We start from the raw sequence: 21,837 nt of genomic DNA on the forward strand, positions 1-21,837 counted from the left end.
GCGGTTTTTGGGCTAAAGGCATCATCGGACCATTCATCTTCGAAAATGCTGCTGGTCAGGCAATAACAATTAATGGTGCTCGCCATTCCATTCAAATCATACGATTCAATGCCGTTGGACTGACTTTTTTCTTTGGGTATTTTTGAAGTACAAGGTTTATGTTAACAAGCTGACGATCACCCAAGAAAATTGAGCGCTGTATCAAACACCCTTTACTAACTACGTTACTATATTTATTTATTTACACTAAGTTTTACTATCAATATTTTTTTGGAATCCATAATACCCTCTATCTTGAAAACGGAGCATTTCCCGCCCTATGTTTATGTATACATATATTCTTCTATTTATTTTGACGTGAAAAAGGTTTGCCGACTGAATCCTGTACAAATATGGTGAATAATTGTTAACATTTTATTTATGGCTTCTTACTTATTACCAGTTTGGCAATTACAATCACTTTAATTATTATTTATTAGTTAAAGATAAATGTCTCAGTCAAAAGCGAAAGCTCCTTACAGGTCTTTCAGAGATTCCCAAAGACGTAAAAGTGACCGAAGGACGTCGGAAACGAACCATCGTCGTAGAATGGACTCCCGGCGAGACATCCTACCTCGACGAAGGGGGAGGAACGATACTTTACCTCATCGAAGAACGTCATTACGCAGGACGACATTTCATCGAAAGTAGATTGTCAGAATGGACGGCATGTGCAAGGACAGTCAAGAAGAGTCAGGTTCTGAGACACTTCGTGAAGCCTGGAAGGTGGTACCAATTCAGAGTGGCAGCAGTTAATGAAAATGGTACCAAAGGGTACTCGGAGAACTCGTTGCCTTTCAGTGTGTCAATCAGTGAGTAAAGTGGAACAATAAAGTGTAAAAAAATCACGCTCCTTTTAATTTTTAGCTCCCAAGCCCCCGAAAGCTCCCCAAAACATGACAGTTGGGCCCCTAGTTATAATAAACGGCAGTATTAGTACTGAACTGAGATGGTCCCCACCTCCTTCGGATTTGCCCTTGCAGAGATACAAAGTGTTCTGGAGCAGGAGGCTGCACGGCGCCAAGGCGTTGGATTCGGTTCTGGTCCACCAACAGGTTGTCCCAAGGGTAAGGTAATAAGAAATTAATGGTTCTAATTCATTAGGGCAAATTTTTGTTTGTGTACTTCTTTGTTTTAAGAACTGTACACCTTATTTGTTAGTTCAGATATGCAATAGATATAGACACGAAAATGTGTATAATTTTTGGTTGTGAAAAAGATTTAAATATGTCCAAATTATTTTTCTCCAATAAATCACCCATGAAGGGTAATTTTATGATCAGTCCTAATTTGACCCCATGTGTTCTTTCTATGGGGTATTCTGAGGGATGAAGGTAAAGAAAGAGATCTAATAATTTATGTGACCCAAGAGCACAAATATTCAACGAAGAATAACACTATCACTGAGGTGGATAACGGGGCATTATAAAAAAAAAATTAATAATATCCTTAGTTTAGAACAACATTAGGGTATTATAAAATATCAAAAATAATAAGATATTTTTTCTAAATAAAGAATTCAAAGATTATTTTAGTAAATTTAACAGCGAAAATACCCACGCAGGATCAATAAATAAATCAAAAGATTGTGTAAACTATCAAGTCAAAGAAAAAAGAGAGAAATCCAAAAAACGACAAATATGTTCTTGTTATATATTTGTTTGAAATCGCAAGAAAATTTCCTAAAATTTTGGTCTTTGCCATCTTCTTTTAGATCGAAATTTCAACACATGTAAAGGGGTAGAATGTTGCATGAGTATTGAGCTTTCAGTGAAAGATGCTTAGCAGCTTAGCAACAACTTAGAAAATATGTTCATTAAAATTTGCACTGCGTTTTAATTTGTTATATGTTCAATTAACATTTTCTTGATATTTATGTACAAATGCACACCAAAGTGCTAGATGGTCTTGGCTTTTCCCGTGTTACTAGTTTACTTACGTTTATTTGGAATATAGAATGGAAGAATATTAATAAAACTTAAAAACTGAAAAAACAAATCGACAAAAATATGTCTACCCGTGTAGTTTTTTCCAAATAGACCCTTTGGTGCGAATTACATAATTTCTCATGACAAATGTCTTCTGACGATTTAAAATCCAATAATCATAGTTATAAACTGTGCCAGTAATGGTAAATTTAATGTAAGTATAAATATTTAGGTACTATACAGGGTGATTCACAAATGGTGACCAAAAATGAAACCTCGTATTCTTTGGTGAATCTTAAGGGGAATCCGAAATAATTGCATGTTGTTTTGTACAATTTTTAAAAATAAAGACATTTATTATTATTATTATTATTATCAAACGAACATGCTGAGCAAAAATGTTATAATCTGCGACTTCATGATTTGAAAACTCTTCCTGGAANTTTAACATCTATACAGGGTGATTCACAAATGGTGACCAAAAATGAAACCTCGTATTCTTTGGTGAATTTTAAGGGGAGTCTTTCCTATAAAGTTTTTATCTAGGACGCTTCGTTAAAAAGATACAGGGTGTTAAACTTCAGAAAATATTTTTAATTTTTTTTAAATAATTTAATAACTAGTAGGTAAGTGAAATAATTTGAAATAGGGCACATGTATTTATGTAAACTTTGTCCAGAATTTGAGGGCTTGACATTCTGAGCAGTTAGAAGAAAAAAATAAATAATGCTTTTCGTCAGATTCACAATAAATTCGAACAAATTACATTTTCGTTAATAAAAAGATGTCGTGACTTGTTCGCGAAAATGGAGGTATTTTTGAGCATTTACTCAAATAAAACCATTAAAATGATGACTAATGTTATTAATTTCTTTATTTGAATAAATAACCAAATGATTAGTTCTTGTCATGTCATTTAAGTAAAAGTGTTTTCAGTTAGTTTTTTAAGTTTTACTCGAAAAACATAAGAGGGTAGTAATTTGTAGAAAATTGAAAGACGAATCCGAAAATATCATGGTTGTTACTGTAAAGCAGTGGCTTACTATTTCATTTAGAAAAATATGCCACTTATCTCCGCCACTGGAGCATGTAAATTTTAGGAAAAGATTTTGGACAATGTTTACATAAATACAAGTACCCAATTTCAAATTATTTCATTTACTATTTCTTAAATTAAAAAAATTTAAAATATTTTTTGAAGTTTAACACCCTGTATATTTTTAACGAAGCGTCCTAGATAAAAACTTTATAGGAAAGACTCTGCTTAAAATTCACCTTTTGCTCACCATTTGTGAATCGCCCTGTACATGTTACATAACCTTGCATAAATCGTTTCTTTTTCTCAAAATTCATTTAGACACTCCACCCAATAATAATAAAGTATAGAAATTTCCAAGTCAAATATTTGATCCAATTTTTTTTACTTATTTTATTAATGGTTTGTATATCTATAAATTGGAACACCCTGTATAAATATTTAACTAAACACGATAAAAAATCATTCCCGTAGTTAAATATATGTACACATTTAAGGTTTACAGTATAAAGAAAATAATAATATTGCCAACATAAATAGTATATAAATATGCAGTTCTTTTTATTGTATATATCTGTGGTGTACAATTGCAGTCATTTATTTCCCTAATTACATGATAGGAACACACTCGCAGGCTATAGAGACGCTGACGGATTCAGACACCCAGGAGTCCTGAAGACTCGAAGGTAAACCCCTGGTCTCGGGTACGTCTTGGTCCTTTTGCTTTATCACGACAACTTTGTATTTTTTTTCCACGCATCTTTGATGCCTTCCGCAGGAATCCGTCTTGCAGACACCTGTCTGAAGGAATCTGCAAAAACAGACGATTTAAAAAACAAATATAGTTTAGAGTAAAAGAAAAACTTACCTAGGAAAATATTTTCTACCCAGGTCCAGCAGCGGATAATCCATTTTACAGGAACATGGACACTGGTGGAATGATTGGAAAACTGGGAACAGTTTCGAGTTTCCAGGCATTCCCTGAGAAATGAAATCATTTAAAACTATCTCTTAATAACTTACAGAGAAGATGCTTACTGACAAACTGTAAGCGGATGCCTTTTTCTTCAGGAAGTGTCCAGTCAGGCTGTTGGAGATATCCTGGCTGTTCTTACAGAACTCCTGTGGTGCATCTAAACATGTCGCTTTGTCTATTTCGCTTTCACTTTCCGAAAATACGGTGTTCCCTACATTCCTCTCTTTCCAGCCCATCGATTCGCCATAAAGAACAGAGCAAACGATTAAAGTGATCACGTTGAGAATCATCTGAAATTGAAAAATGATTACCAGAAGTTTATGCACATGTGTACCTGAATCAAGAAAACAATTGTTTATACAAAAATATGTTTATTTGTAGGTTCAGACCTACATATAGGACATTATTATAGTTTGATACTCACAGCTTTCTGACGAACCGTTGCGAATTCAGAATGAACAGTATTTCACGATTTTTCTTTTATATGTTCTCCGACAATGAAGAGGTGAGAAGTGGGTGTGAATATTGTGTTTCGCCCTATTATTTTCTTTACGGGTACATGAAGAATGAGTCATTTAGTGCATTGTTGTCACCAGAGACAGACAAAAAGCTTTCAAGTAAAACAAAATCTTTTCGTATTGATAGATATTAAAACGCGTTATCAAAATAGACTTCTTGGGTTACATGTTAGGCACAGAAGTTTCGTTATTCCATTAAAATCCAGAGCAGCATCAAACTTGTAAGTATTAGGTACTAATAAAAATGGCTGCTTCTGAAATATTACTTTTTTTTAGACAGTCGTAGAAATGTATCGCTAGCAAACTATTAAACGTTTACCGTATTTATGAATGAGTAGAGCGAGTACTATAATCGTGTATAAACTTACGCCTTTATTTTACGATTATTGTATTAATGCACTTCAAATGTAATGCTTCTCATAAGAGCACGTTTAAATCTACCATAAAAGTCGTCTCAGTCACGCACCTACCCCATAAATTATAACTTTTACGTTTGCCCACCATACTCAACGTCAGTCTGTTTTGTCTTACTAATAAATTATTTTTCCGGCCGTTCTTTACTGCCCTTCGCTAATTTGACCGATGAGAGCGAAAATAATATTAGGCTGTATAATTCGGAAATAGGAATATTAACTGTGTTATCAAAGATTATTCTGTTTAGATCTCAGTAGAAAAACAAAATAATCTACGATTGCCTTATTATACTTTTTGTAACAGATTTTCTTTTAGGACCAAACTCATTTCCTGCTACAAAACCTGCAGCCGAATTCGTTGTATTTTCTACAAGTTCAAGCTTTGGTGCAATTCGGAAAGGATAGACTGAAAGGAGAAAAATCTGGACTTGTCTTAAACACTACAAATTACACTAACGGTAATAAACATAGTTAGTTCCTTCTGTGAATACTTTGTTAATAGACCGGGAGATATTAGACTGAAGTTCGACGACGTCTTTCTCGTTTATGCCTCTGAGAGTACTGAAAGGTAACCGAGAGACAAGTACAATAAACTAAATTTAAAAGATGGGCTGCGGGACACCTTTGTGAAAATTCAATTTTCCTTTTGGAAAAAAGTAATGTGTACGTATTTCTCACTTATGCCATGTTCGTAAGTTGAAGAGAAGTATCTATTTTATCACAAAATTTTTTTGGCATAAGTGTCGCAAAAAACTGTAAGAAAATGTGAAAAACATCTTTATTTGTCTACCAATTCCTCATTAATGCCAATTAGAAATATGACATTATTATATTCGAAAAGCTCATAAAAAACATTGGCATAATCCTACTAAGGACTAAAGAAAATAGGGCTTTGGAAAAGCTGCGAAAAATTTTTCATTTTGGTCAACGTTTTTCTCGTGAATAATAAAGCTTATTGCAAAGAAAAAAGTGAAAGTATTCATTTTTTTAAAGGGCATAAGTCCCTGGTGAGGACTATATGTTAAAATTTTTTGAAAACTTGTAGGAAAATTCATGAAAATTGCCACAATTTTCTCGTTTATGCCGTTTCGTACACGAGTAGAAAATATTATTAAAAGCCATTTTCAACAGTGGCATGAATGCCACAAGGTACCGTCGTATGTAAAAATTTTTATAAAGTTTATTTCATCGCCTGCGCAATTTACGAAATACTTATACTTACTTGCATTTAGCGTATTTTTAATTTTATAAATATAAGTAATTCATGTATTTAATGAAAGTTAATAATAAACTATTTCGGCATAAGTCCCCACATATTAGAACTGATTTTTAATAATTCTTTAAGTCATGATCAGAAAAAGAAAAATTATATAATATTGCCACAAACTTCTCGTTTGTGCCTATTCGTAAATGAGTAGAGTATTTTATCACAATAGACTATACGTATTTATGAACAATATATTTAAATTTTAAAAATTAAAAATATTATATAATTTGAATTAACCGCTGCAGTGCAAGGATGATCTACTTGAATTGAGCCGACTAAGGTAGAAGAAGAATGAGAAAGAATTAAGCTAGATACATAGAGGAGAAACTGATTTATAACTGATTTAATATCATGAATATTGAATTTTGTTTTTTTGTTTTTGGTATTTTGTACCTTAATTACTTAATTTGTATTTTTATACATTTTATTTTTATATTAAAAGATTTATTTAATAGTAATTGAATTGAAAAACCGCGTCAACTCAATTGTCAGAATGCTTCCTCAAAGACTTTGAATTACTAATAATAATTATAATTAACACAAACAATAACACTAAAAATAATACAAATTTTTATTAACTTAAAATTAAAACATCAAAAATATAAGTTTCTTCGGTTTTATGATTTACATTACATTATTTACATTACATTACATTACATTACATTACATTTTCAAATTTCAAACAGTTTTATTTCCAGCTCTTGATGAACGAAAAGATATTTTAACGGATCAAAATATAGGCCTTACTACCAGCTTTATTATAAGTTATTAAGAATTATCGTAATAAAAAATAACATGTCGAAAAATCAAACTAAACCCAATACAAAGCCTCCTCTTTTCATGTATTTTTTTTATTTTAATTTTTTTATTCCCTTTTATAGTTAGAAATATATCTTCTTTATATAGATATCTTCTCCGACACTTGCATTATTTTTGATACATTTTTTAAATTAATTTAAGTATATCGAAAATTGCGCAGGCGAGGAAATAACCGCAATTTGTAATTTTTGACTTTTTAAAAAATTTTACATACGCCGGTACCTTGTGGCATTCATGCCACTCTTGAATGTGGCATTTAATAATATTTTCTACTCGTGTACGAAACGGCATAAATGAGAAAATTGTGGCAATTTTCTATTATTTTTCTACTTTGTCGCCCTGACTCGTATTAAAATTCAAATTAATTTGCAACATGAAAATCCAATGTGGACTTATGCCTACATTTATATGACTTTATAATATAGTTTCCTACGTGCATGCAAAATGGCATAAGCGAGAAAGACGTACAAATTTTCATGAATTTTCCTATAACTTTGGGACTTATGCCTTCATATTGAACCCATAGAGGAGTGATGCCTACTTGGCACAGTACATTATTTATAGTATCATAAATTTTCAACGGCATAAATGAGAAAGTTAAAGAATGAAAATAAAAATTTTTCGCAGCTTTTCCAAAGCCCTATTTTCTTGTCCTTAGTAGGACTTATGCCAAAGTTTTTTATGAGTTTTTCGAATATAATTATGTCATATTTCTAATTGGCATTAATGAGAAATTGATAGACAAATAAAAATGTTTTTCACATTTTCTTACAAAGTTTTCCATTTTTAGGTCCCTTGCGACACTTATGCCAAAAAAAATTTGTGATAAAATAGTTCTCTCAACTTACGAACATGGCATAAGTGAGAAATACGTCGCTGTACACATTATTTTTTTCAAAAGGAAAATTGAATTTTCACAAAGGTGTCTCACAGCCCATCTTTTAAATTAAATTTATTGTACTTGTCTCTCGGTTAACTTTCAGTACTCTCAGAGGCATAAACGAGAAAGACGTTGTCGAACTTCAGTCTAACATCTCCCGGTCTATAAGTGTGACTAAATTGGCAAAATCGATATTGACATACATTGTGTGAATACAGGGTGTTAATATTCTGTTAAACTTTAATGGTGGATTTTACCATACAATTGAATAAAAAAAGTTCTTATAAACATGTGTTCAGAATCACATTTAAGTAATTAAATATCTTTTAAGATACTTGACGCAGATTGATGAAACTATTTCTAATGACTTAAAACTAATTATGTGTAAAAATTTGCTGAGCTCGTATAAAAATGTATCAACCACTGACGGAGGTACTGGGAGGCATCGTCATTAAGAACTGATTATTATTATTTTTAAAATTGGAAAAGTGCAGTTAACTCAGATTTATAATTCTATTTATTCTTTATATTCTATCGAAGATGTTTTTCATATTATTTTATTTTACTGTTCAAAATAAACCTACGATGTAGTTGAACCAATTGAAAATAATTCCAAAACTATCCGTTTCACAAAAAATACAGACATTTTTTTATAAAATTATGATTTTAAATACAATGTAAACATCAAAAGTAAAAAAAATGTTGGTATAACAATTTTAATTTTTTTAGATGGTTGCTATTTTTCAGAAAACTAAAAACTCCAATAATTTTTTGGAGTTTTCATAATTGCATTGAATGTATTTAAAATTACATTTTCAATGAAAAGTTTGTATTGGAGTTATTTTTTATTTATTTCTATCCAAAATAATAATTGAGATATCTTTTTTTAGAGAAACACCAATCGAAGTTTAATGCACTCATCTGCACTGCACTGCATGTGCAATAAACCTTTTTAGTAGTGACATCACATACGCCAAATAATAGACAACCCCATTGTGCACATTGTCATGAAGAATTTCTCAATATTAGATACATTTAAGAAGTTTCAAACCCCAAGTGACAAACTAATAGAATTATAGAATTTATATATTTAAATTTATAGAACAATATTGTCTTTTATAGTAATTAATAAATTAAAATTATATCAATGTTACTAAGCATACGCATTGAAGATAATTTCATGTAAGCAAAGTAGCCTCGCAACAGAATATCATTCAAGGAAAGTTTGGTTATGGTTAGGAGTACGTCTATAAAAAACACACTCGATAGACACACTGACATAGTACAACACCAAGAAAAACAATCACAATTCTTATTAGAACTAGAAAATGCCAAGATTAAACAAAACAAGAGAAAATGAAAATAACCTAATGATGACAGCGATAACATATCAACAAGAGCTCACTTGCGTGTGAGGCTATTCTTTGCGAGCATGAGCATTAGGAATAACATGGCTAATGTTAAATTTTAACTTTATTTATTAGGAATATTCCTTTATATCGTTTTTTGTAAGTTTTAAGCACATTAATTTATCTATTTTACGTAACACGTGTTGGTTGTTCTTAAATACTTCCAAATCCTTGTAAAAAATAAATTAATTTGAAGTTGTTCATTTTTATATCTATGTAAATAGTACTCAATAGTCAAATATGTGACGTCACACTAAAAGAGTCTATAACGAGTTGCTACAGAAATCTGTTAACAAATGGCGAAGATATTGAGAAACATTAAGAACCTTTGAATAATTTTGAATAAATGTATTTAATTTTGGCTGGTGTTTCTAAGAAAAAAGATCCGAAACACGAGCCACTTCAGAGCTATTATTGTTTTTAATCATTTTTTATTGGAACTATTAATCGAAATTCATTATCCAGTTTCCAAAATTTTCAATGGCATCAAAATTCAGGTTTGTTAATGATTGTGTTTCCAGTATCTCCGCCATTGCATTGGTCGACAGACCTACGTATCAACTAAAAAAAGTTTAACCCATCATTAATTAAACCGATCTCAAGAGATATTTAAATAAATGTGACATCTTTTTAAATTTCAACATCCTTTATCTCGAAATCGAAGCGTTTTCTTTTCTGACACATATTTATAGAAATTGTTTTTATTGATTTTTGACGTATACTTACCATATTAAAGTTTGGCAGAGTATTTTTTTAACGCTCTATATGCATGATAAGAAATGTAAAAAAGTTATCACTTGTTTTAGTTTGTGGAATACAAATTTCATTACAATATTTTTATTTGCTAAAAATCTATTTAGAAATATAACGTTTTCTTTTTGAAAACACGAAAATTTCAAGGACAAAGTATAATTATTATATTAGAAAAATATTATTAATTTTGAACAAGAAAAAACAGTTTATTGTATTTTTTTTAGTGAGCGGTAGTTCTTTAATGCTAGACAATATCAGTGATAGCAGGATAGACGGCCTTCAACTCCAGAAATTGTTCTGGTCTCAAAACGACCTAAGGGCAAGGATTATATGGAAATCTAAGAGGGAGTCCTTGAGGTACACCGTCACTTGGTGGAGTGGACCCTGCCAAGAAACGGCTAACGGTTACAATCATTTCAGATTGGCTGCTACAACCAGAGTAAGTATTACTGAAACTTCAGTAACAAGAAAAAATCCACTTCCTAAATTATTTTTCTGAATATTGTTTAAAAATATATATAATTTTGAATAGTTCTTTTATTTTATTGTGACTATACAAAGAAACTGATTTCCAGGCAACCCATTTTGATCTGTATGATCTTCAGTTCAACTGCAGATACAGAGTGAGCGTTCGGGAGGTTTCCTCACAAGGGATGAAATCTATTCAGGATACATCGATCACCTTTACTACACCTAAATGTAGTGCCTTCAGAACCAGCCATAAGAAAATTAAATGCCATTAATGTTGATACATATTTTGTGAATGTGATAAACCATTAATTTATATATTTTTATACATTGAAGGAAATAAATTATACTTATTTAAATGTTGGTTAATTTCTGCTGTAATTGATGTTTGCCTTTTTCTTTAGTAATTCCTTTTATAGTCATAACCATTTGTAATTCCCTAAATAGTCATAGCAATCAGAATCAGTCTATTCTTCTCATAGAAACTGCCAACTCGTATTACATAAGAGTGTATCCAGGAATTGGGTATATGTATAAATTACTAACTACTATACTCAAATCTATAGGATCTGTGTAAATTACGTGTACTTGTAAAATGTTCCTAGACTGGCAACTGCCAAAACAAGCATGTGTATTAAGTATTGCCTAATATGCCGCGTCAAATTGTCATTTTGAATTTACCGCATTTTTCAAACGGAAAAAGGAAGCTAAATCATAAAAGGAAAAGGGTTGGCTGTGGATTGGAATGAAATTAAAAAATGCAAAATGGCTTCACCCGAAACTTTTGTATTTTAGTGTAAAACGATTTATTTTGTTTGAATAATTTAAAGGAAACTACTGAAAATGGAAGAAAGTGAAGTGTTGCAACTGTTAGTAGTAATAATGGACGTGTGTAATGTGTTTCTAACCTTAAAATTAATTAATCTGTATTAACTGAAGCCTTAATTAAAATCGATAATGGACTCTTAAAATTTTAATACAAGGTAAGGCAGAATTTTATGGAAATATTCTGGTATGCAGAAAGTTAGGAAACTAACTGTAAGCCTTATTTGTTTACTTTCTTCTTAACCTAACTTCCCAATAATTGTAAACAGATTGAAAAATGAGGCACCTAGAGAAAATTCAGCCTGACTCAACAGCAGCGAATTTAGACGAGAACAAAACAGACCTATTTGAAACATTTGCTCCAGAAATTAAAGAAGAAATACCAAGTTTCATGTTGGACGAGAACTTTATGAAAACCGAGTTCAGTAGTGACGAGGAGAGCATAATGGGAGCTAATTTAACTATAGACATAAAAAATGATAGTGATGGTAGTGAGGAGTTAGATAGTCCTTCTAAATTCGAAGTTAAGAAAAATAAACGTAAAGCGTCTGCACCACAGAGAGCTGTACAACTTGAGTTGAGTCAAAGCAGTTCAGTGGGAAACAGTTCCGAGTCTTCTCAGGATCATATAGATAATCTCAAGTTTAGTAATAATCAAAATTTGGACGATATTTTGGCTATAGAAAGTGAGACGGGGCTTGATTTTGCCGAAGGGGATGAAATTGATGACGATCTGTTGCATGATATCAATGATGTTGATATTTTCAAGGATCTTCAAGAAGAAGCTGGTAAGTTTTATTTAATTTTAAAAGGATTTCAAAACAGTGTTTTAAAAAATGGTTGCCTTGATATTTTTTTTGAAAAAAAAAAATAATCAAATGTGACTGTATTCTGTTTCATATTTTTAATGTTTTATAGTCAAATAAAGGTATAGGAAAATGTATTTTAAACAAAAAAATATTGTTTAAAGAGAACTATATTTTATAGATGGTGAGACAATTGATGACGAAATTATTGACAATGTAAAAGAAGAATGGAGGGCGCACTGGGGTGTAAAATGCAACATGTGTGAACAGGTTTTCCCGTATAAGACTGAATTTGACAAACATTATGTGTCTACTTATAACCTCAGTCCAGTATACACTTGCACGTTCTGCAATAAGTCTGCCGAGAAGTATTCCACGTTTCGTTCACACTGTTACCGGCATATAACGGAAGGACGCTACAAGTAAGAATTTGAAATATATATTTTTTAAACATCACAGCTATTGATAAAATGTCAGTATTACTTATTATGAGTTTCTACAATGTGATAATAATAAATTGTTTATTAACACCACAAAAACTATAATAATTATAGATTTGAATCAAACCCTCAGAAAAGACTTATAAATTTTTGTTTGTGGGTTTTGTGTGTGACCAAAATATTCAACAAAAAAAAATTATATTTTCTCTAATTGTGTACATGTACAATTACAAATTATTATTTGAAAATTAAGAACAACTAAATAGATTATTTTTGCATTCCATTTTTTTTTTTTTGGTGGTAACGGTTACATTACATAAATATGAACAATTTTTTTTTTTCAGCAAAGGTTCTTTTTATTTTACTTTTAAATAAATTTATATAATGAACAATTTTAATTTGATTTGGTTGGTCATTAAATAATCTACGTCTCTAAAAAAGTAGCATCCTTGTTCTTGCAATATTCAATAATATGGAGTGATTTTCCTTTATTTAGACTGTAACATGGAATCCGTGTAGCTGCTTTATTCGTTGAAATAATTTGTTAAAAATTCATATAATTTCATACGAATAAATTTTCCTATAAATTTGCGTAACTGCCATTTAAAATCTTGTAACATATGACCTTTCCCTGATAATTAATTTCTTCAGTATTCTCTTCCCTGTCATCAATACTGTTGCTAAAAAAAGTTTCAGTTTCAACATTTAAATTGCATTCTTCCACATATATTATTCCTTACTTGTGCCACCACGGGGATTATATTATTTTTATCTTGAGATATTTCTAACCTATTTTCTAATTGTTTATGTCTATTGTTCTTCATTTTGCTTCTGTTTTTTATGTTTTGGCAATATTTCTTTAAGTGTGATTTGACAAATCAGTCCTCTTTAATTCAGTATCAATATCTATTTTACTTTCCTATTATACTCCGCGGTCGAAATTATAGAGAGTGATTCATCGCTAGCTTTTGGACTAGTAAGGGGGATGAAGCGTGCCGGGAACGAAAATCCATTGGCGTGTCTGCATAAAAGGCAACAAGATATAGAAAATATTGAAAAAAGATAATAAAACATAACATCTAATATTTTTTACAGTTTGTTATAACCGGCACTTTGATCCATTTTAATTATTACAGCATTTTAAAACGTCCCAGTTGTGTTTTTTTAATTTATAAATTTATTATAGCCATGGAATTAAACACCTCGTCTACGCTTATGCTATGACGTTTCTCAGGACGGGCAAATCAAATCCGTTTACACCCACTAAAAAAGCATTTCCCCATTCCCTACCAAGTGCAAAAGACAGAGATAGAATATAGATCGACATTCAGTGTAACTCGGTCTCTAGACGATTATAGATTCTATCGATGTGCGTAGCGAGCGGCACAACGATAAATAATATTGAAACGTATAAAAATCATTTTATATTTTATACGCATTATGGTTATAGTGTTTTTATATTATGTCTGAGTCACTCTCTATAATTTCGACCGTGGAGTATAGTTTAAAGGCAATTCTTTTTTAATAACTCAATTTTCTTTTTTCCTGATAATGGCATAATAGTTGAAATTAATAGGAAAGGAACATAAATGTTTATGCTCTTATAAAATTATAAAGGATTATAATTTATCTCATCACACTTACATCAGGTAGAAAATATTTTTCTAATTTCCCTTTTTTATCTTGTTAAACCTAAGGATATACTTCCATCACTACCTTTTAACTTTTTACACTTCTATAGAACCCTAGATTTTGTGGCAGAGGATACAAAATAATTTTACTAATAATGTTCTTTATTTTGTATCTGTATCTGAAGCTTTTAGTTTTAATCCAAGTAAATCATTTAACTTTAAAACAGTATATTGTAGGAGATTTGTTTTATTTTCAAAATTGAGCCCAGATATTATGTGGTTTCTTTTTAAATATTTTTCAAAATTTACTATTTTTGCCTTTTAAATGTGAACCTTTTTGTATTGCACTTTTAACTTAAAATTTATGATTTGATTTCACACTTCTGTGTGAATGTCAGTCTGATAATAAGATTAAACTGTTTACTGTTCTTTTTGAGTAATTTCAAAAAAATTTGTACTCACATTCAATCATTTATCGGCAATTATCTGACACTTTCTAGATGTCAGGAGTGCCCCAAGGGCTTCAGCCTGCAGAGCATGCTGCAAGTGCACGTTCTCGCCAAACACACAAAGGCCAAACCGTTCATGTGCGAGGAATGTGGCAAGAGCTTCGTGACGAAGCCCGGGCTGAAGATCCACCTCAAGAAGCACAAGACTGAAACTAAGGAGGATTATCCTTGCGTGGAGTGCGGAAAAGTGTAAGTCATTTACGAAATATCTATAAATAGGAGGTAAATAGTAGATTTTGATGTTATTAAAGTTTTATTGTTGCACGAGAGATTGAATTTAGGATGATAGGGTGATAATATGTTGGCCGTATTCTCAATTTTTGTACTACAGCCCTATTATGGGGGTTTGAATAGGTATGATAAGTATTTTAGTGGTGATTACAGGGTTTGAAATATACTTATTGACAAATTAAATATTATCTGCATTAAAATACATAAAACAAGTCAAAAATGTGATTTGTTTCTATATATAAATTTTTTTTAAAAGGCACATCCAATTTCTTAATTTTTTTTTTTAATAATTTATAATATAATTCTAAAATTAAATTCTCCACATTGATAAGGTCAAAATCAGAACTTGTTGCTACCTTTAAAATATTTTAATGTATCGAAGTGTTTTTGTTTAGAAAAAAAATTGTTGGTGTTTTTAGTGTCAAAACATTCTTTACGTTGGAATCTACCGAAAAAAAAAACTGAATTGTTTTTGCTTTTGTTTCTGTTTTTGTTTCTGCTTCTTTGTCTGTCTCCGTTTCAGTTCTGTTTCTATTACTGTTTCCGATTCTAATTCTGTTTTGGATTTGGATTCTGATTCTGTTTTTTTTGTTTTTGTTTCTGTTTTTGTGTCTATTTCTGTTTCAAATTCTGATCCTTATTCTGCTTCTGTTTCTATTTCACCTTTTGTTACCGTTACGAGTCTGTTTCGGAATCGAATTTTGATTTTGATTCTTTGTTTTTGTTTTTGCTTTTGTTTCTGTTTTTGTTTCAGTTTCTGTGACTGTTTATTTCGAGGTTTCTCTTTTAGTTCTGTTTTTGTTACTGTTTCCAATTCTCATTTTGTTTTTGATTTTTTGTTTCTCTTTCAATTTTTTATGTCTATTTCTGTTTCAAATTCTGATCCTCATTCAGCTTCTGTTTCTATTTCACCTTCTGTTACTGTTACGAGTCTGTTTCGGATTCGAATTTTGATTTTGATTGTTTTTATTTTTTGTTTTTCTTTTGTTTCTGTTTTTGTTTCAGTTTCTGTGTCTGTTTCTATTTTAGTTCGGTTTTTACTGTTTCCAATTCTGATTTTGTTTTTGATTTGTTGTTTCTCTTTCAGTTTTTGTGTGTATTTCTGTTTCAAATTCTGATCCTCGTTCTGCTTTTGTTTCTATTTCATCTTCTGTTACTATTACGAGTCAGTTTTGGATTCGAATTCTGATTTTGATTCTGTTTTTGTTTTTTTGTTTTTCCATTTGTTTCTGTTTTTGTTTCAGTTACTGTGTCTGTCTTTTAGTTCTGTTTTTGTTACTGTTTTCAATTCTGATTTTGTTTTTGATTTTTTATTTCTTTTTCAATTTTTTGTGTTTATTTCTGTTTCAAATTCTGATTCTCGTTGTGCTTCTGTTTCTATTTCAGCTTTTGTTACTGCTAACATTCTCTTTCGGATTCGTATTCTGATTTTGATTCTTTGTTTTTTTTTTTGTTTTTGCTTTTGTTTCTGTTTTTGTTTCAGTTTCTGTGTCTGTTTCTGTTTTAGTTCTGTTTTTGTTACTGTTTCCAAATTTACTTGTGTTTTGGATTCAGATTTTGACTCTTTACACTAAATTACACCCATCCATTTATTTTTTTTCTCTGCAAAATGGCACATCGCAAAATGACGATTTATTAATTAATAAGTTCTTCCGCGTGACTGCATTAAATAATTTCCAGTTTACACACGCGTGGCGGCCTGACGTCCCACATGAACGTTCACAGACTGGGCAGGAGATTCATGTGCGACGTTTGCGGGAAAACCTTCACGCAGAAAGTCAACATGCAGCAGCACGTCAAGCAGCACACCGGCGACAAGCCCCACAGCTGCGCCAAGTGCGGTAAAACGTAAGTGCCCACCTCGACATCGACCGTTGAATTCACCCGATTTAGATCCTATTAACCTCTTGTAGGTTCGCTGAGAAGTCTCACCTGGCGAGACACTACAGCTTCCACAGCGAGGAGCGTCCCTACAAATGTGAAGTGTGCCAAAAGATGTATAAGACTGAGCGCTGTTTGAAGGTCCACAGTTTAGTCCACGCGGCAGCTAGGCCCTTCGTGTGCGGTTATTGCAGCAAGGGGTTCCTCAGCAGTACGAAATTAAAGGTAAGCTTGACGTATAACGAAATGATCGCAATTTTGTAGTGTTCCGTGATAATTGTGTGGCGGATGGTGCTGTGTATTATTATTTTATGTATTGTTAAAAAATAATTGAAAAGTACAGGGTGTTTGGAAACTAAGAAAAAAAATTAGGGGGTATGTGTAAAATTAATGGTCAAGTGTCTATTTTCGAAAGTTTGATGTTGGGGAAATTATGTAACCTTAAAGTGATTCGTTTCCATGTTTTAATGTGACTTTGGCTTTGGTTAAGCGATATTTTGTAAATTTGGAACATTTGTTAGTGGTTGCAAAGTACTTATATGAAAAAAATTCATATTCAAAATTTAGATGTTTTTTTTCTTTGTTAATAACTGGATTAAATTTGAAAACAATTAATTACCTTGAAAAAAAAAAGATTATCTAAAAAAGAACTGTGAAATTATGTAACTGTAAACTGTTGAGGTTATGTACTGTAAAATGTTGAGGTTATGTCACTGTAAACTATTGAGGTTATGTAACAATCTAAATTTTTCACTCATGGTTTCTTGCAACTCTCCACATTTCCGGTATTCCACTTGACCGAGTCGGTACATATTTTCAGCAACATTACAACATCCACACGGGCGAGAGGCCGTACAAATGCAAATACTGCGAGCGTACGTTCACGAACTACCCCAACTGGCTGAAACACACCCGGAGGAGGCACAAAGTGGACCACAAAACGGGGGCCGAGCTGGAGCCTAAGGTTCCCAAGGAAGAGGCGCCCCCCACGCCGGCGCCCGTAGTGGAATCGGTTCTGGTACCCGAGGCGTCCGTTATGGAACCCTTGCCGTTGCTCAGCGACGTGTCCCTCAGTAAGGCCGAGGAGTTGCTGTTACAGCAGAGCTTGCTGAATTTCCCGTTGTTGGACGACAAGATTATTTTCAACCAGCAGATGGACTTTTTGACCGGTGAGTGCGAGTTATTCTTTTTTGCATGTTTTCTTTTAATTTTCAAATATGCCTCGGTTTTTTTATGCTTGATATTATTCATTTTCGACCACACACATGGATGTAATAGTGTAATACACATTGAACATAAACATTTTGTCATGCAATAAAAATACCCAGTATGGCAGCTGTACATTCGATTTATTTCATGCATTTGGTTTTCAATATGTCTTTTACACTGATAGGAGCTCCCAACACAACAAAGTCATTGTATAGGCGCCACATTTTATTCTTGCTGCATCACTGTGTAAATCAGGAAGACGTTTAATAATTGATTGATAGATGTAGTTCGGATGGCAATTAAATAGAGCATGATACGACAATCCCCTTAATTCTCCATTTTATTTAAGCACCAAAGTATCGAGCGCTATTTATTAGTTTGCATCAAAATTTACAAAAAACATGTTTTGGTACTGTTTCTCCATTTTATGCAACCTTTTTTGACACGATTTATTTATCTTATGTCATTTTTTTGCACGATAATTACTCCTCAGTTAAAAAGAGAGTAAGATGTATTTTGGATTTATTATTTGAACATATTTTTATTATTTCATTTTTTTTTTGTTCTTTTACATTTTCTTTATTTACAATTTTTTGTTCTTTGTTTCACGTTTTTTTTTCATTGCATTAGATTTTCTTTTTCAATTTTTATATCTTTTATTTTACTTTATATTTATTTTTTAAAATTTTTTACTGTTTTTGTGTTTTTTTTTTCATTTACTTTGTATACAATATATGCACAGCTTGAGTGGACAAATAAGAAAATGCTTTTAATGTTCATTTTATGTAGGAATGTCAAGTTTGCATGTACAGGATGTTTAGGAAATAAAACATTTTTAACCAATCTTTAAACTTGATGAGAAAATGATAAAAAAAATGTTTTCAACCTTTTCTTCTTTTCGTAATTTTTTATTTCTTTCTTTTTATCTTTTTTTACAAACTTTTGCAAATAAATACGATAATTATTTTATTTCCAATTCACATCATTAAGATTTTTAAACGACTGACCATCCTTCTGCATTTCAGGGACCGCCAATAATTCCGTTGGCCTTCTGGTCCCTTATTTCCAATCGACGTTGCCGAACCACCAGACAATAATCCAACACACCACGCAAACAGCTCTGCCCATTCAGTTCGGCGATCTGCTGCACGTGAATTACGCACAACAGACATTGCCGTGCGACTGAATAGCCAGTGCCACGGAAACAGGTTTAGGTTAAGAGTAAACGGTACCAGTGATTGTAAGTTTGTGGTGCTCGTAGGACGGAAATATTTCTGATATTTCGTTGAGTGTTTCGGTGGTCGATGGTTTTTATTACCGCTCTTTGTACCGTCTGTTACTTGCCGCTTATTTTTATCGGTTCTTTTCCTCTCGTCCACTTTCATTCCTTTCGACGATCCTTTCCCGTTGTCCTGAATCGATGCCTTTCCGTTGACTTGAGTGATCCTTTTTTGTTGTCCTAATATTTGATCCTTTTATTTTTTTGTGAGTGTTTAAAATTTCTTGTGTCCTCGTAAAATTTTTGTACTAAAAGTGATTTGTTAATGTTAACACTCATTTCAGGTTGGATATTTAGGGTTTTAACTGGATTTATGATGTAGAACTCAAACATTGGTAATTTTATCAAAAATCACCTATATAAAAACGTTGCAAAATAATTAAGATAGCAAATCTATTCACTGTCAAAGTTCTTCTAAGTTACTTCATAATGATAAACTACATTTTTTAAACAATCCCCTTATTACGACGCCATTAAGTTGTGTTAACAAAAATTTGTGGTGTAAACGATATGCTGTGGTTGAATTTTGTCAGCATTCTCTGTAAATTTAAAGCGTCAACAAGTTGATCGTTTTCGTGAACATGTGCCATTGTTTAGAAAATGCACAGACTGGGACACTTCAACAAAGAAAAATGTTATTTATAGCAGACGCTGCTCACGATAAAGTTAATTGAAACTGCTCAAATCAGTCATGCCAGGGTTATGAATACAGGGTATCCCGAAATTCATGCAACAAAATTTGGTCAAAGATTCTCCGAGACAAATTTAGGAGACCCATATTTTTTCTTTTTGCCAACTGGTCCCCTCTTTCGGAGTTACAGCACCCTGAAATTTTTTTTATCTCAAAACCATGTATAAGAATCACTAAATTTGGTTCACAGGGGTTTTATGACATGTGAAATCTCATAATGCTGCGCTTTTTGGCGAGAAACCCCCTTAAGACACTTTTTCGTGGGCCCCGTTGTCTTTGGAACAAGAAAAATTTGGTTGCAAATTAGATTTTTTTTTTAAATTATTAGGTAACGAGAAAGCCATTGAATTTAGAAACTTTTTTGTCCCATGATATTTGTTTCGTAAAACGCAATGTTTTTGAGGAAAATGGTGAATAACGATATGCATTCGATCACATTTTGACATTTTTCTCAAAAACATTGCATTTTACGAAAAAAGTATAAAGAGACAAAAAGTTTCTAAATTTAATGGCTTTCTAGTGAACTGACAATTTTTAAAAAATTTAAATATGCGACCAAATTTTTTTGGGTTCAAAGACAAAGGGGCCCACGAAAAATTGTCTTAAGGGGGTTCTCCACCAAAAAACGTAACACCATCAGATTTCACATGTCATAAAACCCCTTTGTACCAAATTTAGTGGTTCTCGTACAACAGGATTCTGAGATATGCCACTTGGCAAAAATAAAAAAATACGGGTCCCCTAAATTTGTCTTAAGAATCTGTGACCAAATTTTGTTGCATGAATTTCGGGACACCCTGTATAACCATCAAAATCGGGGCCATATTTTATAAAAAATTTTGCTAGTACTGTCTTCGTTATTTTACATCTTTTATGTAGATGATTTTTAGTAAAGTTATCCATTTATTTTTTTAAGTCCTACATAAAAAAGCAGCTCAATTCTGAAAACGTCATATATTCATGATTCTTGAAATATCCGATATTAGATAATTTTATAATTATCATTATTACACCCCATAATAAATGGTATCCCATAATTTTATTCTGTACCCCATAATTTCACTCAGTTTTATCTCTTAGTCTGAGAATTTGATTTAGTACACAACATTTTTATTTAGTAATTTTTTAGTTTTTCTGATTTAGTACTTGGCAATTTTTCCAAAATATTTAATTCCTAAAATTTATTAAAGTAATTTTTTCACAGTGAAATCTTTTATGTACCTACAATCTTTTATATCAAAAGCCAAAAGAATTCGAAATATTTCAATTTCATGTAGTTTATACTTACCTGTGTTGTATATAAACTGTAATGTAATGGGGGTGCAATTTACAATGTGTCCCCAGATAGGTGAAAAAACTTGAAAGAAACAAAAAATGTTGGTGTTAGAAAATGGCCTTCTGGGATTCACATCTGTAAAATCCAGTATTGGAAATTTAGAAAAATCTGTTGACAGAAAATATTAAAAAAAATTTCCAGAATGAAGAACTGAGTGTGTGTAAAATTTTAATGTGTTATACCTATTTTGTTAAAAATCAAACAAAACGTCAAAGTAGGCCTAGGATATTAAAATTTTTTATCAAACTTTAATGAAAAAACTAAAATCAAGCGAAAAATTAGACGGCCACTTTCAAATTTTACACTTTTCTGACAAACTTTTTATAATATTTTATTGTATTTCATACAGAAATGACCCTTTAATGGCCAAAATTTGGATTTTTCGAAATTTCCAGGGCTTAATGGATTTGAAATCATTGCAGATTTTGTTTCACAAACAAGCAGAGTTGAATCTCAGAAGGCTATTTTTGACACTAACATTTTTTGTCTTACA

At 31.7% G+C, this 21,837-nt stretch overlaps 2 protein-coding genes across 2 annotated transcripts in view; both read left to right on the forward strand.

Moving 5' to 3' along the window:
- Positions 1-10,865, forward strand: part of LOC108912391 (anosmin-1) — a 44,385-nt gene extending 33,520 nt beyond the window's left edge. Inside the window, exons 3-7 of the mRNA XM_018717594.1 lie at positions 522-851; positions 907-1,106; positions 5,227-5,368; positions 10,263-10,477; positions 10,614-10,865. Coding sequence (XP_018573110.1) covers positions 522-851; positions 907-1,106; positions 5,227-5,368; positions 10,263-10,477; positions 10,614-10,781 — 1,055 coding nt within the window. The 3' untranslated portion in view covers positions 10,782-10,865. The remainder of the gene's footprint in view (positions 1-521; positions 852-906; positions 1,107-5,226; positions 5,369-10,262; positions 10,478-10,613) is intronic.
- A 401-nt stretch (positions 10,866-11,266) lies between these two features.
- Positions 11,267-20,102, forward strand: LOC108912390 (zinc finger protein 540). The gene is made up of 8 exons (XM_018717593.2): positions 11,267-11,489; positions 11,601-12,119; positions 12,319-12,559; positions 14,709-14,906; positions 16,629-16,796; positions 16,862-17,054; positions 17,650-17,998; positions 19,064-20,102. The coding sequence occupies exons 2-8, from the start codon at positions 11,609-11,611 to the stop codon at positions 19,222-19,224; spliced, it is 1,821 nt and encodes a 606-aa protein (XP_018573109.1). The 5' UTR covers positions 11,267-11,489; positions 11,601-11,608; the 3' UTR covers positions 19,225-20,102.
- The last annotated feature ends 1,735 nt before the right edge of the window (positions 20,103-21,837 follow it).

This window comes from Anoplophora glabripennis, unplaced genomic scaffold (genome assembly GCF_000390285.2).
Source record: "Anoplophora glabripennis isolate ALB-LARVAE unplaced genomic scaffold, Agla_2.0 scaffold645, whole genome shotgun sequence".
Taxonomy (NCBI): Eukaryota; Metazoa; Arthropoda; class Insecta; order Coleoptera; family Cerambycidae; genus Anoplophora; species Anoplophora glabripennis.